The sequence below is a fragment of the Salmo salar genome, chromosome 14, assembly GCF_965601325.2.
Source record: "Salmo salar chromosome 14, fSalSal1, whole genome shotgun sequence".
NCBI lineage: Eukaryota > Metazoa > Chordata > Actinopteri > Salmoniformes > Salmonidae > Salmo > Salmo salar.
The window spans coordinates 16869191-16892215 of NC_138304.1; the positions used below are offsets into that span (position 1 = coordinate 16869191).

The following is a 23025-nucleotide window of genomic DNA, read 5'->3' on the forward strand; positions in this document are numbered from 1 at the left end:
GTCCACCGGAGCTGTTGCCAGAGAATTGAATGTTCATTTTTCTACCAAAAGCCGCCTCCAACGTCATTTTAGAGAATTTGGCAGTACGTCCAACCGGCCTCACAACTGCAGACCACATGTAACCATTCCAGCCCAGGACCTCCACATCCAGCTTCTACACCTGCAGGATCATCTGAGACCAGCCACTGGGACAGCTGATGAAACTGAGGAGTATTTATGTCTTTAATAAAGCCCTTTTGTGGGGAAAAACGAATTCTGATTGGCTGGGCACAGCTCCAAGCGGGTGGGCCTATGCCCTCCCAGGCCCACCCATGGCTGTGCCCGTGCCCAGCCATGTGAAATCCATAGCTTAGGGCCTAATTTATTTATTTCAAATGACTGATTTACCTATACAGTTAAAGTCGGGAGTTTACATACACTTAGGTTGGCGTTATTAAAACTCGTTTTTATTTTTCAGAAAATGATGGCATGGCTTTAGAAGCTTCTGATAGGCTAATTGACATCATTTGAGTCAATTGGAGGTGTACCTGTGGATGTATTTTAAGGCCTACCTTCAACCTCATTGACTCATTTGGAAAATGAAAAGAAATCAGCCAAGACCTCAGAAAAAAATGTGTAGACCTCCACAGGTCTGGTTCATCCTTGGGAGCAATTTCCAAACGCCTGAAGGTAACAAGTTCATCTGTACAAACAATAGTACACAAATATAAACACCATGGGACCACACAGCTGTCATACTGCTCAGGAAGGAGATGTGTTCTGTCTCCTAGAGATGAACGTACTTTGGTGCGAAAAGTGAAAATCAATCCCAGAACAACAGCAAAGGACCTTGTGAAGATGCTGGAGGAAACAGGTACAAAAGTATCTATATCCACAGTAAAACAAGTCCTATATCAACATTACTTGAAAGGTCGCTCAGCAAGGAAAAAGCCACTGCTCCAAAACTGCCATAAAAAAGCCAGATTACGGTTTGCAACTGTAGATGGGGACAAAGATCGTACTTTTTGGAGAAATGTCCTCTGGTCTGATGAAACAATAATAGAACTGTTTGGCCATAATGACCATCGTTATGTTTGGAGGAAAAAGGGTGAGGCTTGCAAGCCAAAGAACACCATCCCAACCGTGAATCATTGGGGTGGCAGCATCATGTTGTGGGGGTGCTTTGCTGCAGGAGGGACTGGTGCACTTCACAAAATAGATGGCATCATGAGGGAGAAAAATTATGCGGATATATTGAAGCAACATCTCAAGACATCAGTCAGGAAGTTAAAGCTTGGTCGCAAGTGGGTCTTCCAAATGGACAATGACCCCAAGCATACTTCCAAAGTTGTGGCAAAATGGCTTAAGGACAACAAAGTCAAGGTATTGGAGTGCCCAACAAAAATTACACCAGCTCTGTCAGGAGGAATGGGCCATAATTCGCCCAAGTTTTTGTGGGAAGCTTGTGGATGGCTACCCAAAACGTTTCACTCAAGTTAAACAATTTAAAGGCAATGCTACCAAATACTAATTGAGTGTATGTAAACTTCTGACCCACTGGGAATGTGATGAAAGAAATAAAAGCTGAAATAAATAATTATCTTTACTATTATTCAGACCTTTTACATTCTTAAAATAAAGTGGTGATCCTAAATGACCTAAGACAGGGAATTTTAACAAGGATTAAATGTCAGGAATTGTGAAAAATTTAGATGTCATACACCTTAGCCAAATACATTTAAACGTCCGACTTGAACTGTTTGAACTGTAACTCAGTAAAATTGTTGCATGTTGCATTCATATTTTTGTTCAGTATAGTATAGTCTCTCACACACATGCAACTGAATAATGCAAACTCACACACAGCATAGACAGGTCAAAGAATTAGCCTACATGATCACACGAGTAAGGATTAAGACGTTTCCTCCAAACATTAACGTACCTAAAAGGCCATTTTGGAAGTCCTAGTGCTTCGTTCTACATTTCCTCGTCTACCCATCTCCCCTGTCATTACAGCACAATTATGCTGGATGATCATTGGCATTTCTTGATGGCGTTGTCAGACTGTCAACAGTGGTCAAAACTGTTCCCGGTGGAGCCAGTGAAATGGGATTGGAAGGATGTTCCAGGCCATGAAACAGATGTATATCCCCTGCAGTTACATTATATTTAATCAGGCAAAGCACCAAGGTGCCATTTCCGCCCCACTGAGCTGCAGTATAAGTGAAAATGGCCATAGGCTGGCGAGGACCCAGAGCGTATATCACAGAGCCCGAGCTGTCAAAGCAGTCAGTACTGCAAAGATCAGAGAGATGTCAGCTAATTGCCTACTAATTACCCAGTAAATTGTCTAATTAAGCTAGATGCTTAATTAGGGGTACGCCTAGAATAGCAGGCAGTGGTTGGTGAATGGATTCATTCCCGTTGTTGTGTCTCTTTGGGTGTTAGCTAGGTGGTAAAGATAGGAAACTGTCATTGATAGGCAGAAGAAACAGGGGTAAGTGTGAGATGCACTGCAGAGATATGGAGAGGCAGAGGATGGCAGGGCTGAGAAACAATAATAGATATTGTTTGCTCTAACCAATAATATGAAATACTGTATGTGTATCTCAAATTAGCTATTGCAAACAACAAGAGTGTCACACAGGCCGCCCTCAGAAGGTAACAATAATGTGGAATTAGCTCTGCACTCATAGTCATCAAGAACTCCCTCATACCCTAGAATGAACATATACTTCTCAGTCATAGTCATCAAGAACTCCCTCATACCCTAGAATGAACATATACTTCTCAGTCATAGTCATCAAGAACTCCCTCATACCCTAGAATGAACATATACTTCTCAGTCATAGGTAGCAAGAACTCCCTCATACCCTAGAATGAACATATACTTCTCAGTCATAGTCATCAAGAACTCCCTCATACCCTAGAATGAACATATACTTCTCAGTCGTAGTCATCAAGAACTCCCTCATACCCTAGAATGAACATATACTTCTCAGTCATAGTCATCAAGAACTCCCTCATAGCCTAGAATGAACATATACTTCTCAGTCGTAGTCATCAAGAACTCCCTCATACTCCAGAATGAACATATACTTCTCAGTCATAGTCATCAAGAACTCCCTCATACCCTAGAATGAACATATACTTCTCAGTCATAGGTAGCAAGAACTCCCTCATACCCTAGAATGAACATATACTTCTCAGTCGTAGTCATCAAGAACTCCCTCATACCCTAGAATGAACATATACTTCTCAGTCGTAGTCATCAAGAACTCCCTCATACCCTAGAATGAACATATACTTCTCAGTCATAGTCATCAAGAACTCCCTCATACCCTAGGATGAACATATACTTCTCAGTCGTAGTCATCAAGAACTCCCTCATACCCTAGAATGAACATATACTTCTCAGTCGTAGTCATCAAGAACTCCCTCATACCCTAGAATGAACATATACTTCTCAGTCATAGGTAGCAAGAACTCCCTCATACCCTAGAATGAACATATACTTCTCAGTCATAGTCATCAAGAACTCCCTCATACCCTAGAATGAACATATACTTCTCAGTCATAGTCATCAAGAACTCCCTCATACCCTAGAATGAACATATACTTCTCAGTCATAGTCATCAAGAACTCCCTCATACCCTAGGATGAACATATACTTCTCAGTCGTAGTCATCAAGAACTCCCTCATACCCTAGAATGAACATATACTTCTCAGTCATAGGTAGCAAGAACTCCCTCATACCCTAGAATGAACATATACTTCTCAGTCATAGTCATCAAGAACTCCCTCATACCCTAGAATGAACATATACTTCTCAGTCATAGTCATCAAGAACTCCCTCATACCCTAGAATGAACATATACTTCTCAGTCGTAGTCATCAAGAACTCCCTCATACCCTAGAATGAACATATACTTCTCAGTCGTAGTCATCAAGAACTCCCTCATACTCCAGAATGAACATATACTTCTCAGTCATAGTCATCAAGAACTCCCTCATACCCTAGAATGAACATATACTTCTCAGTCGTAGTCATCAAGAACTCCCTCATACCCTAGAATGAACATATACTTCTCAGTCGTAGTCATCAAGAACTCCCTCATACCCTAGAATGAACATATACTTCTCAGTCATAGTCATCAAGAACTCCCTCATACCCTAGAATGAACATATACTTCTCAGTCATAGTCATCAAGAACTCCCTCATACCCTAGAATGAACATATACTTCTCAGTCATAGTCATCAAGAACTCCCTCATACCCTAGAATGAACATATACTTCTCAGTCGTAGTCATCAAGAACTCCCTCATACCCTAGAATGAACATATACTTCTCAGTCATAGTCATCAAGAACTCCCTCATACTCCAGAATGAACACGTACCTTACGCTATGTCAGGATTACCATCCGTGCATATAAGATAGATAGATACGAAGCTCATCCTCTCTTCATTCAACCTCCGCCTGGTTGTTTAAATGTATAACGTATCCTTATTCGTATTTAATTCATCTTGACCCCTTAAGGTTTTCCGTTTCTGGTGGTGGGATCTCAGTGTTGTTCTCCAGTCAACCATCCGGCTTCTAGATGTCATCCCTATTTATAGCCAAGCCTCTCCCATCTGTACTGTCCGTCTGCTGCCTGCTTTTACGTGAGCAGTGAGCATCTTCCCACTCTGTCCCTGATGGCCGCATGTGTCCAGAAGGCAGAAGGAGGCGGGAAATCGATACAGGGCCAGAGACCAGGCGGCCATCTTCTTGAAATTAGTGCCAATTTGTTATGTGTGATCTCATAGGGGACGCAGTGTGGGTGGCTCCTCCTCCTCCCAGAGGCCTCTGCTGCTGGTGTAGCACGGGTATTCAGGTACAGGCCGGGGTAACTCCATAGCGTTACCTAAATACACAGAAGAAAATGTGTTCGTACACACACACACACCACAGAATTAGGCATCTCAATAGATTCCACTACAAGCACTGAGTATTAGGATCTTGTTGAAATAGGGCCCTTTATGTAAGGGCCACTTTTTCCATGTCCCTAAAAACTGAAGAGTTAAATCACTTTGTTTGCTAATTAAAACTCTGTCTAGCAGCTGAACCCTGTCTCATAGTTTATGTGTGAAACTTAAATCATAATAAGAAAACTAGGTCTAAATTTACAGATGAGAGATTTATGTAATTGGTCATTCTATGTTTGTGAAAGTCTGCCTACTTACCAGTGTGTGGGAAGAACTTCATAGATGTCAAAACTTTATAGATTTACAGTAACAAAAAACTTTTTAATGCTTGTATATTACCAGTGGGTGTTGTTTTTATGAGTTTAGCCTTCTTTGTACTAGAAGCTAATTTATTGCCTGGTTGCTTGTTGTTTGTGGTAATTGTGTGAAGCTCATTATTTGCGTCACATGAATCAATTTTTTTTAAAGAATCATGTCAATCTTGGTTTACTATTCTCAGGACAAACTTACCTATCTCGTGATACACAAACTTCGTTGTAGTGTAGTTCTGAGATTTACCTTCTGAGGGGTTGAATTCAGCAATGTTCTTTATTCTTCTCAAGCACTGGACAACCGTTTCTGTTTTTTTAATCACTGAAGTCAGCATGCGTTCATTCTGTCTAATGTGTTAACTATGACCACTTAGTCCCTTTGGCAAGGGCACTTATATTTCTCTTGCAGTCATTTTCAAATGACTTAGTACTTCAATGGGATATCACTTTTCAACAGTAAAAGTAAAACAATCGCTGGAGGGCATTTTTAATTGTTTAAATTGCCCATAATGTGTCTCTGTTTATAACACCGTTAGGGAAGTAGGTCACAAAATGACATTTTCACTCAAAGTACACTCTCGTTTTTATTGTTGCTACCTTTTAGTTTTGCATCGTGTTTGGCAAGAAAACGCTTCATATTATATGTGAAGCTCAATTGTACACTTTCAGCACTTCGCCATGAAATGGCATTCCTAGATGCATTTCTTTGCCTATAGTTTCCGAATATATGAATATCTCAGAATATTTCCAAAATGAGCCAAAAAAGTTTGAAACACAGGGAGCATGAATGCATCTCCCAGAGTGATAAAGGGACTGATTTTAAAAGATGACAATTTTAGGTCATACCCAAGACATGCCTTTTCAGGCACTGAAAGCTGCTGCGCTGTAGTGGCTCTGATTGAAAGAGAAAAACGAGATATTGAAAGCAATTTGCCACAGCCCTTAGGAACTATGTTCTCTGCCCAGACCGTGAGTATGCATGCCTCTCCCTCTAAATGGAACTTACAGGGTCATGAAACCACTTAAGATGACAAATGGGAGGAGGATTAGATTCAGATTGTTTATGAAAAATGCATAGATCAAAGTGGCAAATAGAAAGAAAAAAAACTCTAAGTAAATTAACACGCAGGTCACTTGCCCTGTCTGGACCAAAGAAATCAGAACAAAGTAGATAGAATCACCTCCCAATATATTATATGCCCGCTGCCCTCCCTCTAATGTCACATAGAATAAAATGGCTTAACATTCAATCCAGGGTCATGGTGATTAACCTATAGATAGAACAAACATGGTGGCACCAGAGCTATAGCTGAAGGTATGATTGAGCTGTGTGATGTTCCATTTGGTCTTCTTGACCCGGCTGGCAAGTCAGCCACCAGCACAGGGCAACAAGTGGACTACTAAAAACAACTGCCAAGAGAGGTCGAGAAGAAAGAGGAATTTAAACTCGCCATGAAGAGTAAGAGAGAGATAGAGAGGTAGGGAGGGAGAGAGAGAGAGAGAGAGAGAGAAAAAGAGAGAGGTAGGGAGGGAGAGGGAGAGAGAGAGAGAGAGAGAGAGAGATTTAAACTCACCATGAAGAGTAGGAGAGAGAGAGAGAGAGAGAGAGAGAGAGGGATTTAAACTCACCATGAAGAGTAGGAGAGAGAGAGAGAGAGGGATTTAAACTCACCATGAAGAGTAGGAGAGAGAGAGAGAGAGAGAGAGAGAGAGAGAGAGGGATTTAAACTCACCATGAAGAGTAGGAGAGAGAGAGAGAGAGAGAGAGAAAAAGGAGTGAGGGAAAAAGGAGTGAGGGAGGTAGAGAGAGAGAGGGAGAGAGGGAGAGGTAGAGGGAGAGGTAGAGGGAGAGAGAGAGAATTGTTCACTTACTAGCATCCACCACCACCCCCGGCCACGTACATCCCTCCCTCCAGTGATAATGATGGATGTAGTAATAGAGATAATTGTGGTCGAATGGTTTCTGTGTCAGCTTTCAAAATAGCCAGGGCCGCACGGTGTGCAACTGAAAAACGTATATTATTTTTTTTCTCTATCTCTGTCCATCATTCTCTCTCTCTCTCGCTTCTCCCTGCAGAAAGAAAGAATAGTGTCTTGAGGGAAGAGACCGTGTAACTAACCGCTGTTCGGTAATCACCTGGAATGTGCCTCCTCATGGCCGACGGCCAATCGTTGGTTGTCTCTGTGTTGGAGGAGCTAGAGCCGTGGCTGTGATATCTGAGCACTCTTTATCACGTCTTTTCATAAAGCTGCTAGGTTGTGGGGATTGATTAGTTGGCCTGGACTGTTGTGATAGCCCAATGGTTAGCAGAAAACCAGACACAAAGGACCCAGTAACCTATAGTATCTAAATCCTTGTTGAGGACCGTAATACATGTGGATTGGTCGTAAATAGTCTGGCCACCCGGACTATTTACATTGACGCTCCCCCCCCTTTGTTTTTACACTGCTGCTACTCGCTGTTTAGTCACTTTACAAATTACCTAGACTAACCTGTACCCGCGCACATTGACTCGGTACCGGTACCCCCTGTATATAGCCTCGTTATTGTTATGTAATTTTCTTCTGTTACTTTTTGATTTTAATATTTTTTCACTTAATTGATTTAGTAAATATTTTTTTAACTCTATTTCTTGAACTGCATTGTTGGTTAAGGGCTTGTAAGTAAGCATTTCACTGTAAGGTCTACACCTGTTGTGTTCGGCTCATGTGACAAATACAATTTGATTTGATTTGCTGTTGTTACAGAGATTACTGGCCATGTTTTCTTCACAGGTGCATGTATTACGTGGTGGTGGTGTGTGTGTATGTGCGTGGTTGCGTGTGTGTGGTACTGTAGCCTAGCCTATGTGTTTTGGCGTTATGGATTACTTTACTATTTTATGTGATTGATCCCGTATGTGCAAACGCGCCGAACCCTTCACCCATCATCCTGTATTTGTTCATCGAAAGACGTGGCTCCCACGTCTGTCCAGAGCTTTATCTAATCTCATTCGTATTCCTTTCTACTCGCCGACTTCAAACAATTTGTCCTGACTTGTCTTGCACTTCATCAGGGTTAGCTAGCGAGGAGCTGCCTTCATAGTTGACTGAACTCACAGTGCAGCGTTGAGCTAAATCCTTCAAACATTGCCCTGTGGATAAAGCCCAGCTATTAGCAGTGAACACAGCAGATGTCACAGGGAAACAAATGCGTGATCACAATGAATACTACTGTTGGCTGTGATGCTCTCTTGAATTTTTGCCACGCTAGCATTGGTTTAGGTGTTTAGGATTATAAACCTATTGCAGATTATGTCTGCATCATTTCCTATCATTACTTACAATTTTTCTATCTAAAGATGCTACATAATTCAAATATCATTACATCTATTAGTGTGTTATTGTTGCAATTGTTTGATATGGACTCGTTTTTTTAAATTCGATTATGCAAATTGGTTTCAACTAATTGGTAATAGTAACCAGAGCAGAATGAAACATCTTCAAATATCAATGTCTCTGTGGTGAATTTATAAGTAACTGTATATCATGAATATGAATGGTGCTTCTTTAGATTCAACAGCTCTTCTCATTGGCTTTGAATCAAACATGACATTCAGATTCACAATTGAAGCCAGCTTTTTTTAAGTGACATTATAGTTATCAAATATTGACCATGCACCTCCCTCCTATTCATAAGATGTAATGTCATGTTGTTCATGCAGATGAGACATGTTAGCAGGAGATTTTGTTGACCAATTGGCCTGACAAGGAAAAACTCTGAGCCCTATGGTGGAAATTACAAGATTATTTTATAATGCTGTAATTGCATCAAATGGTTGTTTTATGCAACAGAATAAGGGGTTGTTAGAATGCTCATCTGTGTGTGTTCTACTGAGGATCGGCCTCTAGAAGATTTACAATGTCTTTGGGTGATACCGCATTCCAGAGCATGAGTTAAGGTTTCTGTACTGCGGTACCAGGGGGAGATGGCTCCAGTATGGAGTTGGGGGACCAGACCCTGGTCTCTACACAATGAGAACTGTTTTTACAGCAGATACTGTCTACGAATTATAAGTATATTTCATGCAAATCTTAACCTTGTGACCCATTCCATACATCTGTTGTTTGTCACGTAGACTGAAGGAGGATGGACTTTGCTATAAAATGCTGTGGCTCGAACCAGCTCGTTGAGTTCTCAGTGATCACATCCAGGGGTGATTACCGACCAGCTCCATTACTGCAGTAATGGAGAGCGCAATTGCAGAGCGCCAAATTCAAAACCAGAAATACTCATTATAAAAATTCATAAAAGATACAAGTGTTATACATCGGTTTAAAGATTAACTTCTTGTTAATCCAACCACGGTGTCAGATTTCAAAAAGGCTTTACAGCGAAAGCATACCATGTGATTATCTGAGAACAGCTCCCAGCAGATAAATCATTACAAACAGTTATCAGCCAAGTAGAGGAATTACACAAGTCAGAAATAGTGATAAAATTAATCACTTACCTTTGATGAACTTCATATGGTTGCACTCACAAGACTCCCATTTACTCAATAAATGTTAATTTTGTTCGATAAAGTCCCGCTTTATATCCAAAAACCTCCATTTTGTTCACGCGTTTTGTTCAGTAATCCACAGGCTCAAAGGCAGTCACAACAGACAGACGAAAAATCCTAAAAGTATCAGTAAAGTTTGTAGAAACATGTCAAACGATGTTTATAATCAATCCTCAGGTTGTTTTTAGTCATAATAATCCATAACATTTCAACCGGACAAAAGCTTTGTCAATATAAATGGAAAACAAGAAAGGCATGCTCTCGGTCGTGCGCATGAAAAACCTCAGGGACACTGAATGGTCCACTTATTCAAAGTGGTCTTACTCCCTCAGACTGTTGACATCTAATGGAAGCCATAGGAAGTGCAATTTGAGTCCTAAGTCAATGGATACTGTAATGGCATTCAATAGAAAACTACAAAAATAAAAACATCCCACTTCCTGGATGGATTTTTCTCAGGTTTTTGCCTGCCATATCAGTTCTGTTATACTCACAGACATTATTTTAACAGTTTTGGAAACTTTAGAGTGTTTTCTATCCAAATGATATGCATATCTTAGCTTCTGGGCCTGAGTAGCAGGCAGTTTACTTTGGGCACGCTTTTCATCCGGAGGTGAAAATAGTTGCCCCCTACCCTAATGAAGTTAAATAATAAAGTTGATTGTTTTGAAGAAATCTAAAAGTCTCTCCTTTTGATTACAATAATTCCACCACAGCCCGAATTATTCTGAACAGTTATAGCCAGGAAAAAATCCTGGCCCTCATGGTAATGGATCAATCTCGCTCATTCCATCACTGGCCTGACCTAACAAAACAGTCAGCCATTTTGTTTCTTGGAGCGTCAATTCTCTCATTCCTATGTTTCTTCCCACAGGACCTGGTGACTAATGTTTCTCCCCGTATCGTGCGTGGCACCACGTCAGGTCATGTGTTCGGCCCCGGACAGGGCTCCTTCCTCAACATCGAACTGATCAGCGAGAAGACGGCTGCCTACTGGTGCCAGGGTGTCAAAGAGCTGAAGACAGACTTTCCCAAGAATGTGAGTTCACTCTTTTCCACAGATGCCCATTTCACACTATCTATTGGAACTGATTTGTGCTATGATAGTCTTTTCAGCTTGCTTCCAATAACAACTTTGGTGGATGTGTAACCAGGCCAGCACAGTACAGCTTAGTTTGGCTTGGTTCGGTTCTGTAGTTTACTATTTGAAGACTCAACCAATCTTTTTCAGCTAAATAAATGTCACTCAAACATTTATTTAGTCCAGAATGAATTACAGTGAAAAATGCAGTGAGCCTGTCCCATTGAACATAATACCCACATCCTCAGGGATTATTTGTGTTTCCTGTAAGGGTATTTACTGTATATCCATGTCAGACTGTCCCATTTAGTCTACAGTGATTACACTGTATTACACTGCTGTGCTTCCACACCAAGCTCAGGTCCAGAAATCCTCTTCACAATTGACCTCTTCCGACCTTCATCCTCCTGTTATTTCCTTTACCTGGTTACCAGAGCCCATCCCCTTGTTCCATCCTCCCCAAATTACTTACCAATGCAGTAAAACATAAATATGTAGCTCCCACTGAGAGACAGCCATTAATTTTTTTTCATTGATTTCAGGGAGGTCAAGGATATTCTCCCTCCCCCATTATTCCCATTCATTATTCCTGTTTTCCTCTGCTCTCGTCTTCAACATGACGTGACCTTGTGGGTTGCCATCCTCGGTCCACCTGGGTTGCTTTGAAGGGCGTCCTTGGTGAAGGCAGAGCCAAACTCATCCCAGCTCGTGCCTCCCGGAGGTTAAAGGTCACCAGCGTATTCCGCTCGGCAAAATGAATACTCAGAGAAGGGGAGTGATTAATAACAAAAGCCCTCCCCAAATGATGTGAAATTGTAGGGGCTGGGGAGATTGAGACACCTCTCCCTTGCAGGGACTGATTGAGACTGTGGAGTGGAGTGGTCTGTGTGTGTGTGTGTCAGGTTTTACAGGCAGCGGGCATGCCTGTAATAATGCTGCACCTGAGGAATGGAATTGTAAAAAAGGGAAGAGAAAGAGAGACTAACAGGAAAACATAGGGACAAATTGACAGAAAGAAAGGGAGAGAGAGAGGGAGAGGGAGCAGGAGAGAGACAGCATACAGGAGAAAGAGGGAGCGGGAAGAAAGTGAAAAGGTGCAGCCCCATCCTCCTCTCTTCTAATATCTCCATATCTGCGGTGATTGACAGTTGCCGTGGTGCCGGGAGTCCCTGGAGAGGCAGTGTAGAGGGTGTTGGTGGATGGGCTCACTTACTCACACTACTCCATTATTAAAGAGATAACAGGAGGATCCCCCTGCTAGGCTCGGCTCTGCTCCTCGCAGACAGACAGGCAGGCAGACGGACAGACAGGCAAGCCGGCGGATGGACGGACAAACAGACAGACACATGCCCCACTATCGCTGCAATTCACTCTACCCCATAAACCGCCTCCTCGGGATGGGGTTCAGCTAGAACGGTTCTACTGCAGTGCACACCGCCTGTCAGTCTGTCTGTCGGCACGTCTGCATGTACGTTTGTCTGTCTTGTCCCTTTCCTTCTGTCTTCAAACAATGTGAATAGATACTAAAGACGTTTTCCCAACAATAGTCTGGCCACTGTCCGTAGCATGTGCCACTTGAGAGTGGATCAGGGGGAGAAACGTAGCATTGTTTGCTATTCATTTCCACTTCAACTGGCCCGTAATCAATATTTGCAGTTCAGTAGCCGACTCCCATGGTAAAGAGGATGAAGGGTTATCACAAGTCTCCAACAATACGGACACGGAAAGATGCAGGATCTATAAAATCAAACACACACTTGGTTATATCACAGGCAGGCATGTCCCTCTGTGCATTGTGGACACATCAGCCTATTTGTGTCTTTTAAAATCCAAAGCAATGAAAGGGAGAGTTATATCTCCCCTACTTTATGGGTAGATTATAGTTTCCACAACAAGACTGAGGACCGTTGAGGATTGAGTGCGGAGAACTGATGGGCGAAAGACACATTATATTGTTCCTCTGTTATTCTCTCAGATGTTTGCGTAGTCTTTGAAACCACTATGTGTTCTCAGGCTCTCAGACAAGATAAGGCACAGCAGGTGAAATCACAGTTGTTACTTTCTCTCACTCTCTCTCGCGCTCTCTCTCTCTCTCTCTCTCCCTTTCTCTCTCTTAATCTCTCTCTCTTTCTTTCTCTCTCTTTCTTTCTCTCTCTTTCTTTCTCTCTTTCTTTCTTTCTTTCTTTCTTCTCTCTCTCTCTCTCACTCTCTCTCGCACTCTCTCTCTCTCTCTCTCTCTCCCTTTCTCTCTCTTAATCTCTTTCTTTCTCTCTCTTTCTTTCTCTCTCTTTCTTTCTCTCTCTTTCTTTCTCTCTCTTTCTCTCTCTCTCTCTCTCTCTCTCTCTCGCTCTCTCTCCTCTCTCTCCTTTTCAGATTGTCATCTCGAGCATCATGTGCGGTTACAACAAAGCCGACTGGGTTGAGCTTGCTAAAATGGCAGAGGTGAGTCCATTTTGTGTTGTCTGTTGGTTCAGAATATAACCTGACTTTACAGGGCTGGACTTGAAGAAAGAGTCAAGAAAGTGAGTGTTCAATTTGATCCATTCACATTCTTTTGGGCCAACTGTTTTGTACCAAACAAATGGATTTAAATGAGTTCCTTTGTCTTCTCTAAAAACATGCATGTCAGTATGTAAAAAATATGCTTTAACAGATACCTTAAAGAGTATCACTCTGAAATAGACCGGCATCCATATTCATGGCTTAAAGCCTCATTGGTCTCTTTGAGAAAAAGCAGCTTCTTACATTAAATTTGCATTAGATAACATCGGATTTACGTCTCAGAGGCAACAGAAACCCACTGTGCTCACAAACTGAGGAATAAATCATAAAATATTTTTTTTTCTTTTTCTCCTCAGATGTGGACGTTTGCCTCTGAAATCTATCGTTTCTCCTATCGTTCCTTCTCAGCTTCGCTCTGTCACTTCACATAGCCCTATTGAACTCATGGTTATTGATGTGAAACCAACACTGTTGTGTTTGCATCAGGCATGCTAAAACCACTGTGATGATTGATAATGGTAGTAGTAGTGGCATAGTATTTCATTGCTAGGGAATGGTATTTACAGTTTTTCTCAATCTCATACAAACATTTTTTGGAACAATGTTGTCGATCTTCCAAACAGAGTTCACAAGAAGGGGGAGAGAGAGAGAGTGAGAGAGCGAGAGAGGGGGGAGAGAGTGAGAGTGAGAGAGAGAGAAAGAGAGATAGAGGGGGAGAGAGAGGTAAAGAGCGGGAGAGAAGGGGGAGAGAGAGAGAAGGAAAGAGAGCAAGAGCGAGATGGGGGAGAGAGATTGAGAGGGGGAGAGAACGAGGGAGAGGGTAAGGGAGAGAGAGAGAGAGAGAGAGGGTGCAGAGGATAAGAGAGAGAGAGAATAAGGGAGAGGGAGAGAGGGACAAAATCATAGAGCGAGAGAGAGAAGAGATAGCGAGAGTATGTGAGAGAGAGAGATAGCCCTATTGAACTAATGGTTATTGATGTGAAACCTTGAAAAAGAAAAGGAGAGCCTCACAATCTAGGAGCTCAGATGCAATAACTGAATAACAAAGTTTTGACAGCCAAGCTGTCTTCACCAGGGTATAGAGACAAACACTGCAGGTCACTAGTTTATATAGACTTTAAAAGGACATTATTTTGTACATAATGTTGCCACTACTGTCTCTTATGACCGGAAATAACTTCTGGACATCAGGACTGTGATTACTCACCACAGACTAACATAATCCTTTTTTTCCTTTAACGAGTCTGACGAGCCTGATGCTAACAATATACTGCTTTCTCGGGAACAGGCCCAGATCCCCGTGATTTGCGTGAAGAGGAGGTGGAGAAAAAGGGGCCAGAGGGCAGGCTGCCTTCTGAGAATTCGTAGGCAATCGAATAAACCCCCACTTCCTTCCATTCTGCTACCAAACGTGCAATCTTTGGAAAATAAAATCGATGGCCTGTGCGGAAGATTAAATTACCAACGGGACAATCAAAACTGTATGTCAAGGAGTCGTGGCTGAACGACGACACTATCAACATACAGCTGGCTGGTTATACGCTGTACCGGAAGGATAGAACAGCGGCGTCTGGTAAGACAAGGGGCGGCGGACTATGTATTTTTGTAAATAATAGCTGGTGCACGATATGTAAGGAAGACTCGAGCTATTGCTCGCCTGAGGTAGAGTATCTCATGATACGCTGTAGACCACACTATCTACCTAGAGAGTTTACATCTTTATTTTTCGTAGCTGTGTACATACCACCACAGACTGAGGCTGGCACTAAGACAGCATTGAATGAGCTGTATTCCGCTGTAAGCAAACAAGAAAACGCTCACCCAGAGGCGGCGCTCTATCAGCATGTTAAATGTGCAACCAGAGGGAAAAAAACGGTAACACCTTTACTCCACACACAGAGATGCATACAAAGCTCTTCCTTTTGGCAAATCTGACCATAACTCTATCCTCCTGATTCCTGCTTACAAGCAAAGATTTAAGCAGGAAGCACCAGTGACCAGATCAATAAAAAAAGTGGTCAGATGAAGCTGATGCTAAGCTACAGGACTGTTTTGCTAGCACAGACTGGAATATGTTCCGCGATTCCTCCGATGGCATTGAGGAGTACACCACATCTGTCATTGGCTTCATCAATAAGCACATCGATGACATCGTCCCCACAGTGACCATACGTACATACCCCAACCAGAAGCCATGGATTACAGGCAACATCCGCACTGAGATAAAGGCTAGAGCTGCCGCTTTCAAGGAGCTGGACTCTAACACGGAAGCTTATAAGAAATCCCGCTATGCCCTCCGACGAACCATCAAACATGCAAAGCGTCAATACAGGACTAAGATTGAATCGTACTACACCGGCTCTGACGCTCGTCGGATGTGGCAGAGCTTGCAAACCATTACAGACTACAAAGGGAAGCACACCTGAGAGCTGCCCAGTGACATGAGCCTACCAGACAAGCTAAACTACTTCTATGCTCGCTTTGAGGCAAATAACACTGAAACATGCATGAGAGCACCAGCTGTTCCGGAAGACTGTGTGATCACGCTCTCTGCAGCCGATGTGAGTAAGACCTTTAAACAGGTCAACATTCACAAGGTCGCAGGGCCAGATAGAATACTAGGACGTGTACTGCGAGCATGCGCTGACCTTCTGGCAAGTGTCTTCACTGATATTTTCAACCTCTCCCTGTCCGAGTCTGTAATACCAACATGTTTCAAGCAGACCACCATAGTGCCTGTGCCCAAGAACACTAAAGTAACCTGCCTAAATGACTACCGACCAGTAGCACTCATGTCTGTAGCCATGAAGTGCTTTGAAAGACTGATCATGGCTTACATCAACACCATTATCCCAGAAACCCTAAACCCACTCCAATTTACATACCGCTCCAACATATCCACAGATGATAGAATCTCTATTGCACTCCACACTGCCCTTTCCCACTTGGACAAAAGGAACACCTATCTAAGAATGCTATTCATTGACTACCTCTCAGCGTTCAACACTGTAGTGCCCTCAAAGCTCATCAATAAGCTAAGGACCCTGGGACTAAACACCTCTCTCTGCAACTGGATCCTGGACTTCCTGACAGGCCGCCCCCAGGTGGTAAAGGTAGGTAACAACACATCTGCCACACTGATCCTCAACACAGGGGCACCTCATGGGTGCGTGCTCAGTCTCCTCCTGTACTCCCTGTTCACTCAGGACTGCATGGCCAGGCATGACTCCAACACCATCATTAAGTTTGCCGATGACACAACAGTGGTAGGCCTGACCGCTGACAATGATGAGACAGCCTATTGGGAGGAGGTCAGAGACCTGGCCGTGTGGTGCCAGGACAACAACCTCTCACTCAAAGTGATCAAGACAAAGGAGATTATTGTGGACTACAGGAAAAAGAGGACCTAGCACGCCCCCATTCTCATCGACCGGGCTGCAGTGGAGCAGATTGAGAGCTTCAAGTTCCTTGGTGTCCACATCATCAACAAACTAACATGGTCCAAGCACACCAAGAAAGTTGTGAAGAGGGCACGACAAAACCTATTCCCCCTCAGGAGAGTGAAAAGATTTGGCATGGGTCCTCAGATCCTCAAAAGGTTATACAGCTGCACATTGAGAGCATCCTGACTGGTTGCATCACTGCCATCTATGGCAACTGCTCGGTCTCCGACCTCAAGGCACTACAAAGGGTAATGCGAATGGCCCAGTACCTCACTGGGGCCAAGCTTCCTGCCATCCAGGACCTCTATACCAGGCGGTGTCAGAGGAAGGCCCTAAAAATTGTCAAAGACTCCAGCCACCCTAGTCTTACACTGTTCTCTCTGCTACCACACAGCAAGCGGTACTGGAGCACCAAGTCTAGGTCTAAGAGGCTTCTAAACAGCTTCTACCTCCAAGCCATAAGATTCCTGAACATCTAATCAAATGGCTACCCAGACTATTTGCATTGCCCCCCCCCCCCCTCTTTTACACCGCTGCTACTCTCTGTTGTTATCATCTATGCATGGTCACTTTAATAACTCTACCTAAATGTACATATTACCTCAACTGACCGGTGCCCCCGCACATTGACTCTGTACCAGTACCCCCCTGTATATAGTCTCGCTATTGTTATTTTACTGCTGCTATTTAATTACTTTTATTTCTTATTCTTATTATTCTTAGAGAGTAAGGAAGAGAGAGCGATAGTAAGGGAGAGAGAGAGAGAAAGGGAGATAGAGAGAGGGAATAAATCATAAAATGTTTTTTAATTTCTTCTACCGTTCCTTCTCAGCTTTGCTCTGTCACTTCACATAGCCCTATTGAACTCATGGTTATTGATGTGAAACCAACACTGTTGTGTTTGCATCAGGAAAGCTAAAAACAATGTGATCATTGATAATAGCAGTAGTAGTGGCATAGTATTTCATTGCTATGGAATGGTATTTACAGTTTTTCTCAATCTCATACAATAATTTTTTTGGAACAATGTTTCAAACAGAGTTCATTTTTATCCAATGTAAAAAACATAATTTTAGGGAGAGGGGAGAGAGGGAGGGAGGGAGAGAGGTAGAGAAGGGGAGGAAGAGAGGGGGAGAATGAGAGAGTAAGGAGAGAGAGAGAGAGAGAGTAAGGGAGAGTAAGAGAGCGAGAGAAAGAAAGAAAGGTATATTATAAAAACATATTTTTTTGTTATTCTTTTTCTCCACCGATGTGGATGTTTGCCTCTGAAATCTATCGTTCCTTCTCAGCTTTGCTCTGTCACTTCACATAGCCCTATTGAACTCATGGTTATTGATGTGAAGCCAACACTGTTGTGTTTGCATCAGGCATGCTAAAACCACTGTGATGATTGAAAATGGTAGTAGTAGTGGCATGGTATTTCATTGCTAGGGAATGGTATTTGTGACCGACTGGCTCGATTCGGTCTTATGTAGCAAAATTTGAAATTTTGTTTTTTTACATGGGATTAAAGTACAGACTCGGAGCTAGACAATGGTATATCATACACTACAGTTGAGGAACAATGGGAAAGTAATTCTGCTTTGAAAGTTAAAACCTGTTGGGGCTAGGGGGCAGTATTTTCACGGCCGGATAAAAAACATACCCCATTTAAACTGGTTAGTACTCTTGCCCAGAAACGAGAATGTGCATATAATTAGTAGATTTGGATAGAAAACACTCTAAAGTTTCTAAAACTGTTTGAATAGTGTCTGTGAGTATAACAGAACTCATATGGCAGGCCAAAACATGAGAAGATTCTCCTGATGTACTGGCCTGTCTCCTGGTAGCGCCTCCATGCTCTGGACACTACGCTGACAGACACAGCAAACCTTCTTGCCACAGCTAGCATTGATGTGCCATCCTGGATGAGCTGCACTACCTGAGCCACTTGTGTGGGTTGTAGACTCCGTCTCATGCTACCACTAGAGTGAAAGCACCGCCAGCATTCAAAAGTGACCAAAACATCAGCCAGGAAGCATAGGGACTGAGAAGTGGTCTGTGGTTACCACCTGCAGAACCACTCCTTTATTGGGGGTGTCTTGCTAATTGCCTATAATTTCCACCTGTTGTCTATTCCATTTGCACAACAGCATGTGAAATGTATTGTCAATCAGTGTTGCTTCCTAAGTGGACAGTTTGATTTCACAGAAGTGTGATTGACTTGGAGTTACATTGTGTTGTATAAGTGTTCCCTTTATTTTTTGAGCAGTATATAATACATTCATCAAAACCATATAATAGAATAAAAATTGCAAGCAGTTGTCACAAAGTGCTTATCCAGAAACCCAGCCAAAAACCCTAAACAGCAAGCAATGCAGATGTAGTGTCACGGTTGTCGTAAGAACGGGACCAAGGCGCAGCGGATGTTGAGTTCCACATATTTATTACAAAGAGAAACTTTAAGCAAAAACAATAAATCAATAAACGAACAACGAAGCGTGACTACGTGGTGCACATGCACAAACACAAAACAATATCCCATATTTCTTTCAAAAAAATTCAATATATATATTCCAATGTCAATTATTATTATTATTATTATTATTCATTATTCAAAAAAAGAAATATATATATATATTCCAATGTAAATTATTATTAGCTACTTAAATATGATCCCCAATTAGAGGCAATTATTACCTGCTGCCTCTAATTGGGAACCAAACCAAAACACCAACATAGAAATTTTAAACTAGAACACCCCCTCGTCACGCCCTGACCTACTACATCATAGAGAAACAAGGGCTCTCTATGGTCAGGGCATGACATGTAGATGCACCATACTTATCTCTTGAGTCCAAGCAGACAAAACAGAAAGTTAGTATGTCTTTTAAAAATCCCACTAGATTTTGCAGTCACTAAATAATTATGATCAAAAAATGGAAGTACAACTATCCCAAGGTGCAGAATTATGGGCAATTATGGACTCTTCTTTTATGCATATTTCACCGAACAATTTCATACACATAAAATCAAATATTATTCCTGCACATTGATTGCAGGATTCATTCATAAGTATCATCAAAATCCAATTCTATGTATTCAATACAAAGGCTGGTTTGCTCATTTTTTTGTAGACTTTCCACATTTTGTTACATTACAGCCTTATTCTAAAAATGATGAAATTGTTTTTTCCCTCATCAATCTACACACAATACACCATAATGACAAAGCAAAAACAGGATTTCTCTGTACTTTGCTCCATTCATCTTTCCCCCGATCCTTACTAGTCTCACTGTCTCTGCCACTGAAAAACATCCCTACAGCATGATGCTGCCACCACCATACTTCACCGTAGGGATGGTGCCAGGTTTCCTCCAGACGTGACGCTTGGCATTCAGGCCACAGAGTTCAATTCTTGGATTTACCAGACAAGAGAATCTTGTTTCTCATGGTCTGATAGTCTTTTGGTGCCTTTTGGCAAACTCCAAGCGGGCTGTCATTTGCCTTTTACTCAGGAGTGGCTTTCGTCTGGCCACTCTACCATGAAAGCCTGATTAGTGGAGTGCTGCAGAGATGGTTGTCCTTCTGTAAGGTTCTCCCATCTTCACAGAAGAACCCTGGAGCTCTGTCAGAGTGCCCAACGGGTTCTTTGTCACCTCCCTGACCAAGGCCCTTCTCCCCCGATTGCTCAGTTTGGCCGGGCGGCCAGCTCTAGGAAGAGTCTTGGTGGTTTCAAACTTCTTCCATTTAAGAATGATGGAGGCCACTGTGTTCTTCGGGACCTTCAACACTGCAGACATTTTTTAGTACCCTTTCACAGATCTGTGCCTCGACACAATCCTTTCTCGGAGCTCTATGGATAATTCCTTGCTCATGGCTTGGTTTTTGCTCTGACATGCACTGTCAACTGTGGGACCTTATATAGACAGGTGTGTGCCTTTCCAAATAATGTCCAATCATTTGAATTTACCACAGGTGGACTCCAATCAAGTTGTAGAAACATCTCAAGGATGATCAATGGAAACAGGATGCACCTGAGCTCAATTTTGAGTCTCACACCAAAGGGTCTGAATACTCATGTAAATAATGTATTTCTGTTTTTAACTTTTAATACATTTTCAAACATTTCTAAAAACCTGTTTTCGCTTTGTCGTTTAGGTTGTATTGTGTGTAGATTGATGAGGAACTGTTAAATTTAATCAATTTTAGAATAAGGCTGTAACGTAACAATACGTGGAAAAAGTAAATGGATCTGAATACTTTCCGAAGGCCCTGTACAGGCCTCAATCCACACCTAAGCAAAGCTTAGAAGGTCACAGTGTTGAATCTGATGACTTAGTAGTAACCCAACTTCAATCTCTGCATGTCCCCAATATTATAAAAAATGAAAACAATTAGACAGTCCCCAATGTCTAGATCTTTCCATATATTGTACATAGTATGACACTGACAGGGTGATTTAGAGTTTTGTGCAGTAGCATTTACTGATACTACTGCACTGGAAACAGAGAACGTCATTTCACACGTTTCTCTTCTGATGAAACCAATGTGTTTATATTCTGTGAACCAAACACTTAACAGTGAATTTTGTGTTCGCCGAGAACATTTGTATTTCAAGTCTTCCTAAATGTGGTCTAAGATATGCAAGTCAGGTACTAAGGCGAGATCAGAAGTTCTGGAAATGTATTTGAGCATTTGATCATCGCTGTTCCACTGTCCATACGTTTCAACACAGATCCGACAATTGCTTGTATGTGATTGAGAAAAACTGTAACGGATGGATTCCCTCCAACATGTGACTGTTAGCTAGCTATAAAGCACTTGACATCCTACAGAGTTGAGTTATGCCTATCATGGCCAGACTCTTACTCCTGGTGAAGCTGTTGCTAACCACTAGAGCTTATGGTCTGGTAAGGGGCTGTACTGTTGCCAGCAGGCCTAATAGTTTGGGAAATTGATTAGCTACCTAACTACCAAATTGTCCAGTTACTTAACTACCTAATAGTCTCCACTGTCCAGAACTCAAACAGATATTCTCCAACAAGACTTATTCAAACTGTCTTTCAGCTTTGAGTCTCTGCCACTGAAGAGGCCTTTAATTAATGTCAGCCTTGAATTCATTCAAAAATGCATTTTATTTTCCCAGATGAATTGTCTATCAAAGCAGCCTTGATGTGATAACATTTTCAATAGTGAGGGCTCGTTTCGCTTTGATCAAGCTGGGGTACTTAAACTCTGTCGAAGTTAACGTCAGCCCTAATAAATTAGCTTTGTGTGTGTGTGTGTATGTGTGTGTGCGTGCATGCGTGGGTGTTGAGGCCTCTGGCTCTGAAGTGGAGCGTATCTGCAGAGCCCTGAGATATTCACAGGCAAAATGAGATACACCTGCTCTCACAGACAAACATAAACAGACACACACACACACACACACACACACACAGCGTACATCATTCTGGACAGCTTCACTTAATGCATAAAGATGAAGAGCAGTGGATCGGAGCCATTCAGAGATCTCAAAGTAGATATACTGTATGACACCAGACAGCAGGGCTCACTTGTGCCAATGGGGAAACGTTTGTTAATTGGCGGTAACTGTCTTTGTACGCCAAGGTCATATGTGAGTGGTGCAACCCGGTCATTAGAATAAAAAACAAGTAGAACCAAGGCAGTCGTTGTACTCCATGACGAAGACAAATCAAATCTTAAAATCTTTATTTCCATTCGACAGGCCATACAAATAAAGGCATTTTAATGATATGAGGAGTGCCTTGGTCCTCTATGTTTTTTGCTGACCAATTAACCCCTTTTACCAAAGAGCACTTTCTATCTCCCAAGCCCTACTATTGTGTACCCTAGCACCGCTTCCCTTCCTTCTATTGTCTTGGTTATTAGAATGTTGATGTCTAGTGTTTAGCACTATCCAAGGCTGTCTGATGCCCTTTATGTTGACTGGCGCAATCAGGTGAGCTCACGGCCACAGGGTATACTAAATAGTCAACATTAATGACTTAGTGTATGTGGAAATATAAGGGATGGCAGGCGATCAAATGATGCAGATATGCTGTCTTTCACACAATTCTTTTGGGGCATGTGCAAGTCCATAAAAACAGTCAATGTTTTATGTTTGCCTGAATGATGACCCACAGGTATAGACTTTGTTACTCATTGCCCTCCGTTTTAAAAAGATGCCCACCCCACAGAGAAAGATGAAAGCAA

General features: G+C 42.2%; 1 protein-coding gene across 1 annotated transcript in view; it reads left to right on the plus strand.

Moving 5' to 3' along the window:
• The window catches only part of LOC106568897 (dihydropyrimidine dehydrogenase [NADP(+)]), a 130603-nt gene that overhangs the window by 80925 nt on the left and 26653 nt on the right, over positions 1-23025 (plus strand). Inside the window, exons 14-15 of the mRNA XM_014139686.3 lie at positions 10676-10840; positions 13256-13324. Of these exons, the coding sequence (XP_013995161.3) occupies positions 10676-10840; positions 13256-13324 (234 nt within the window). The remainder of the gene's footprint in view (positions 1-10675; positions 10841-13255; positions 13325-23025) is intronic.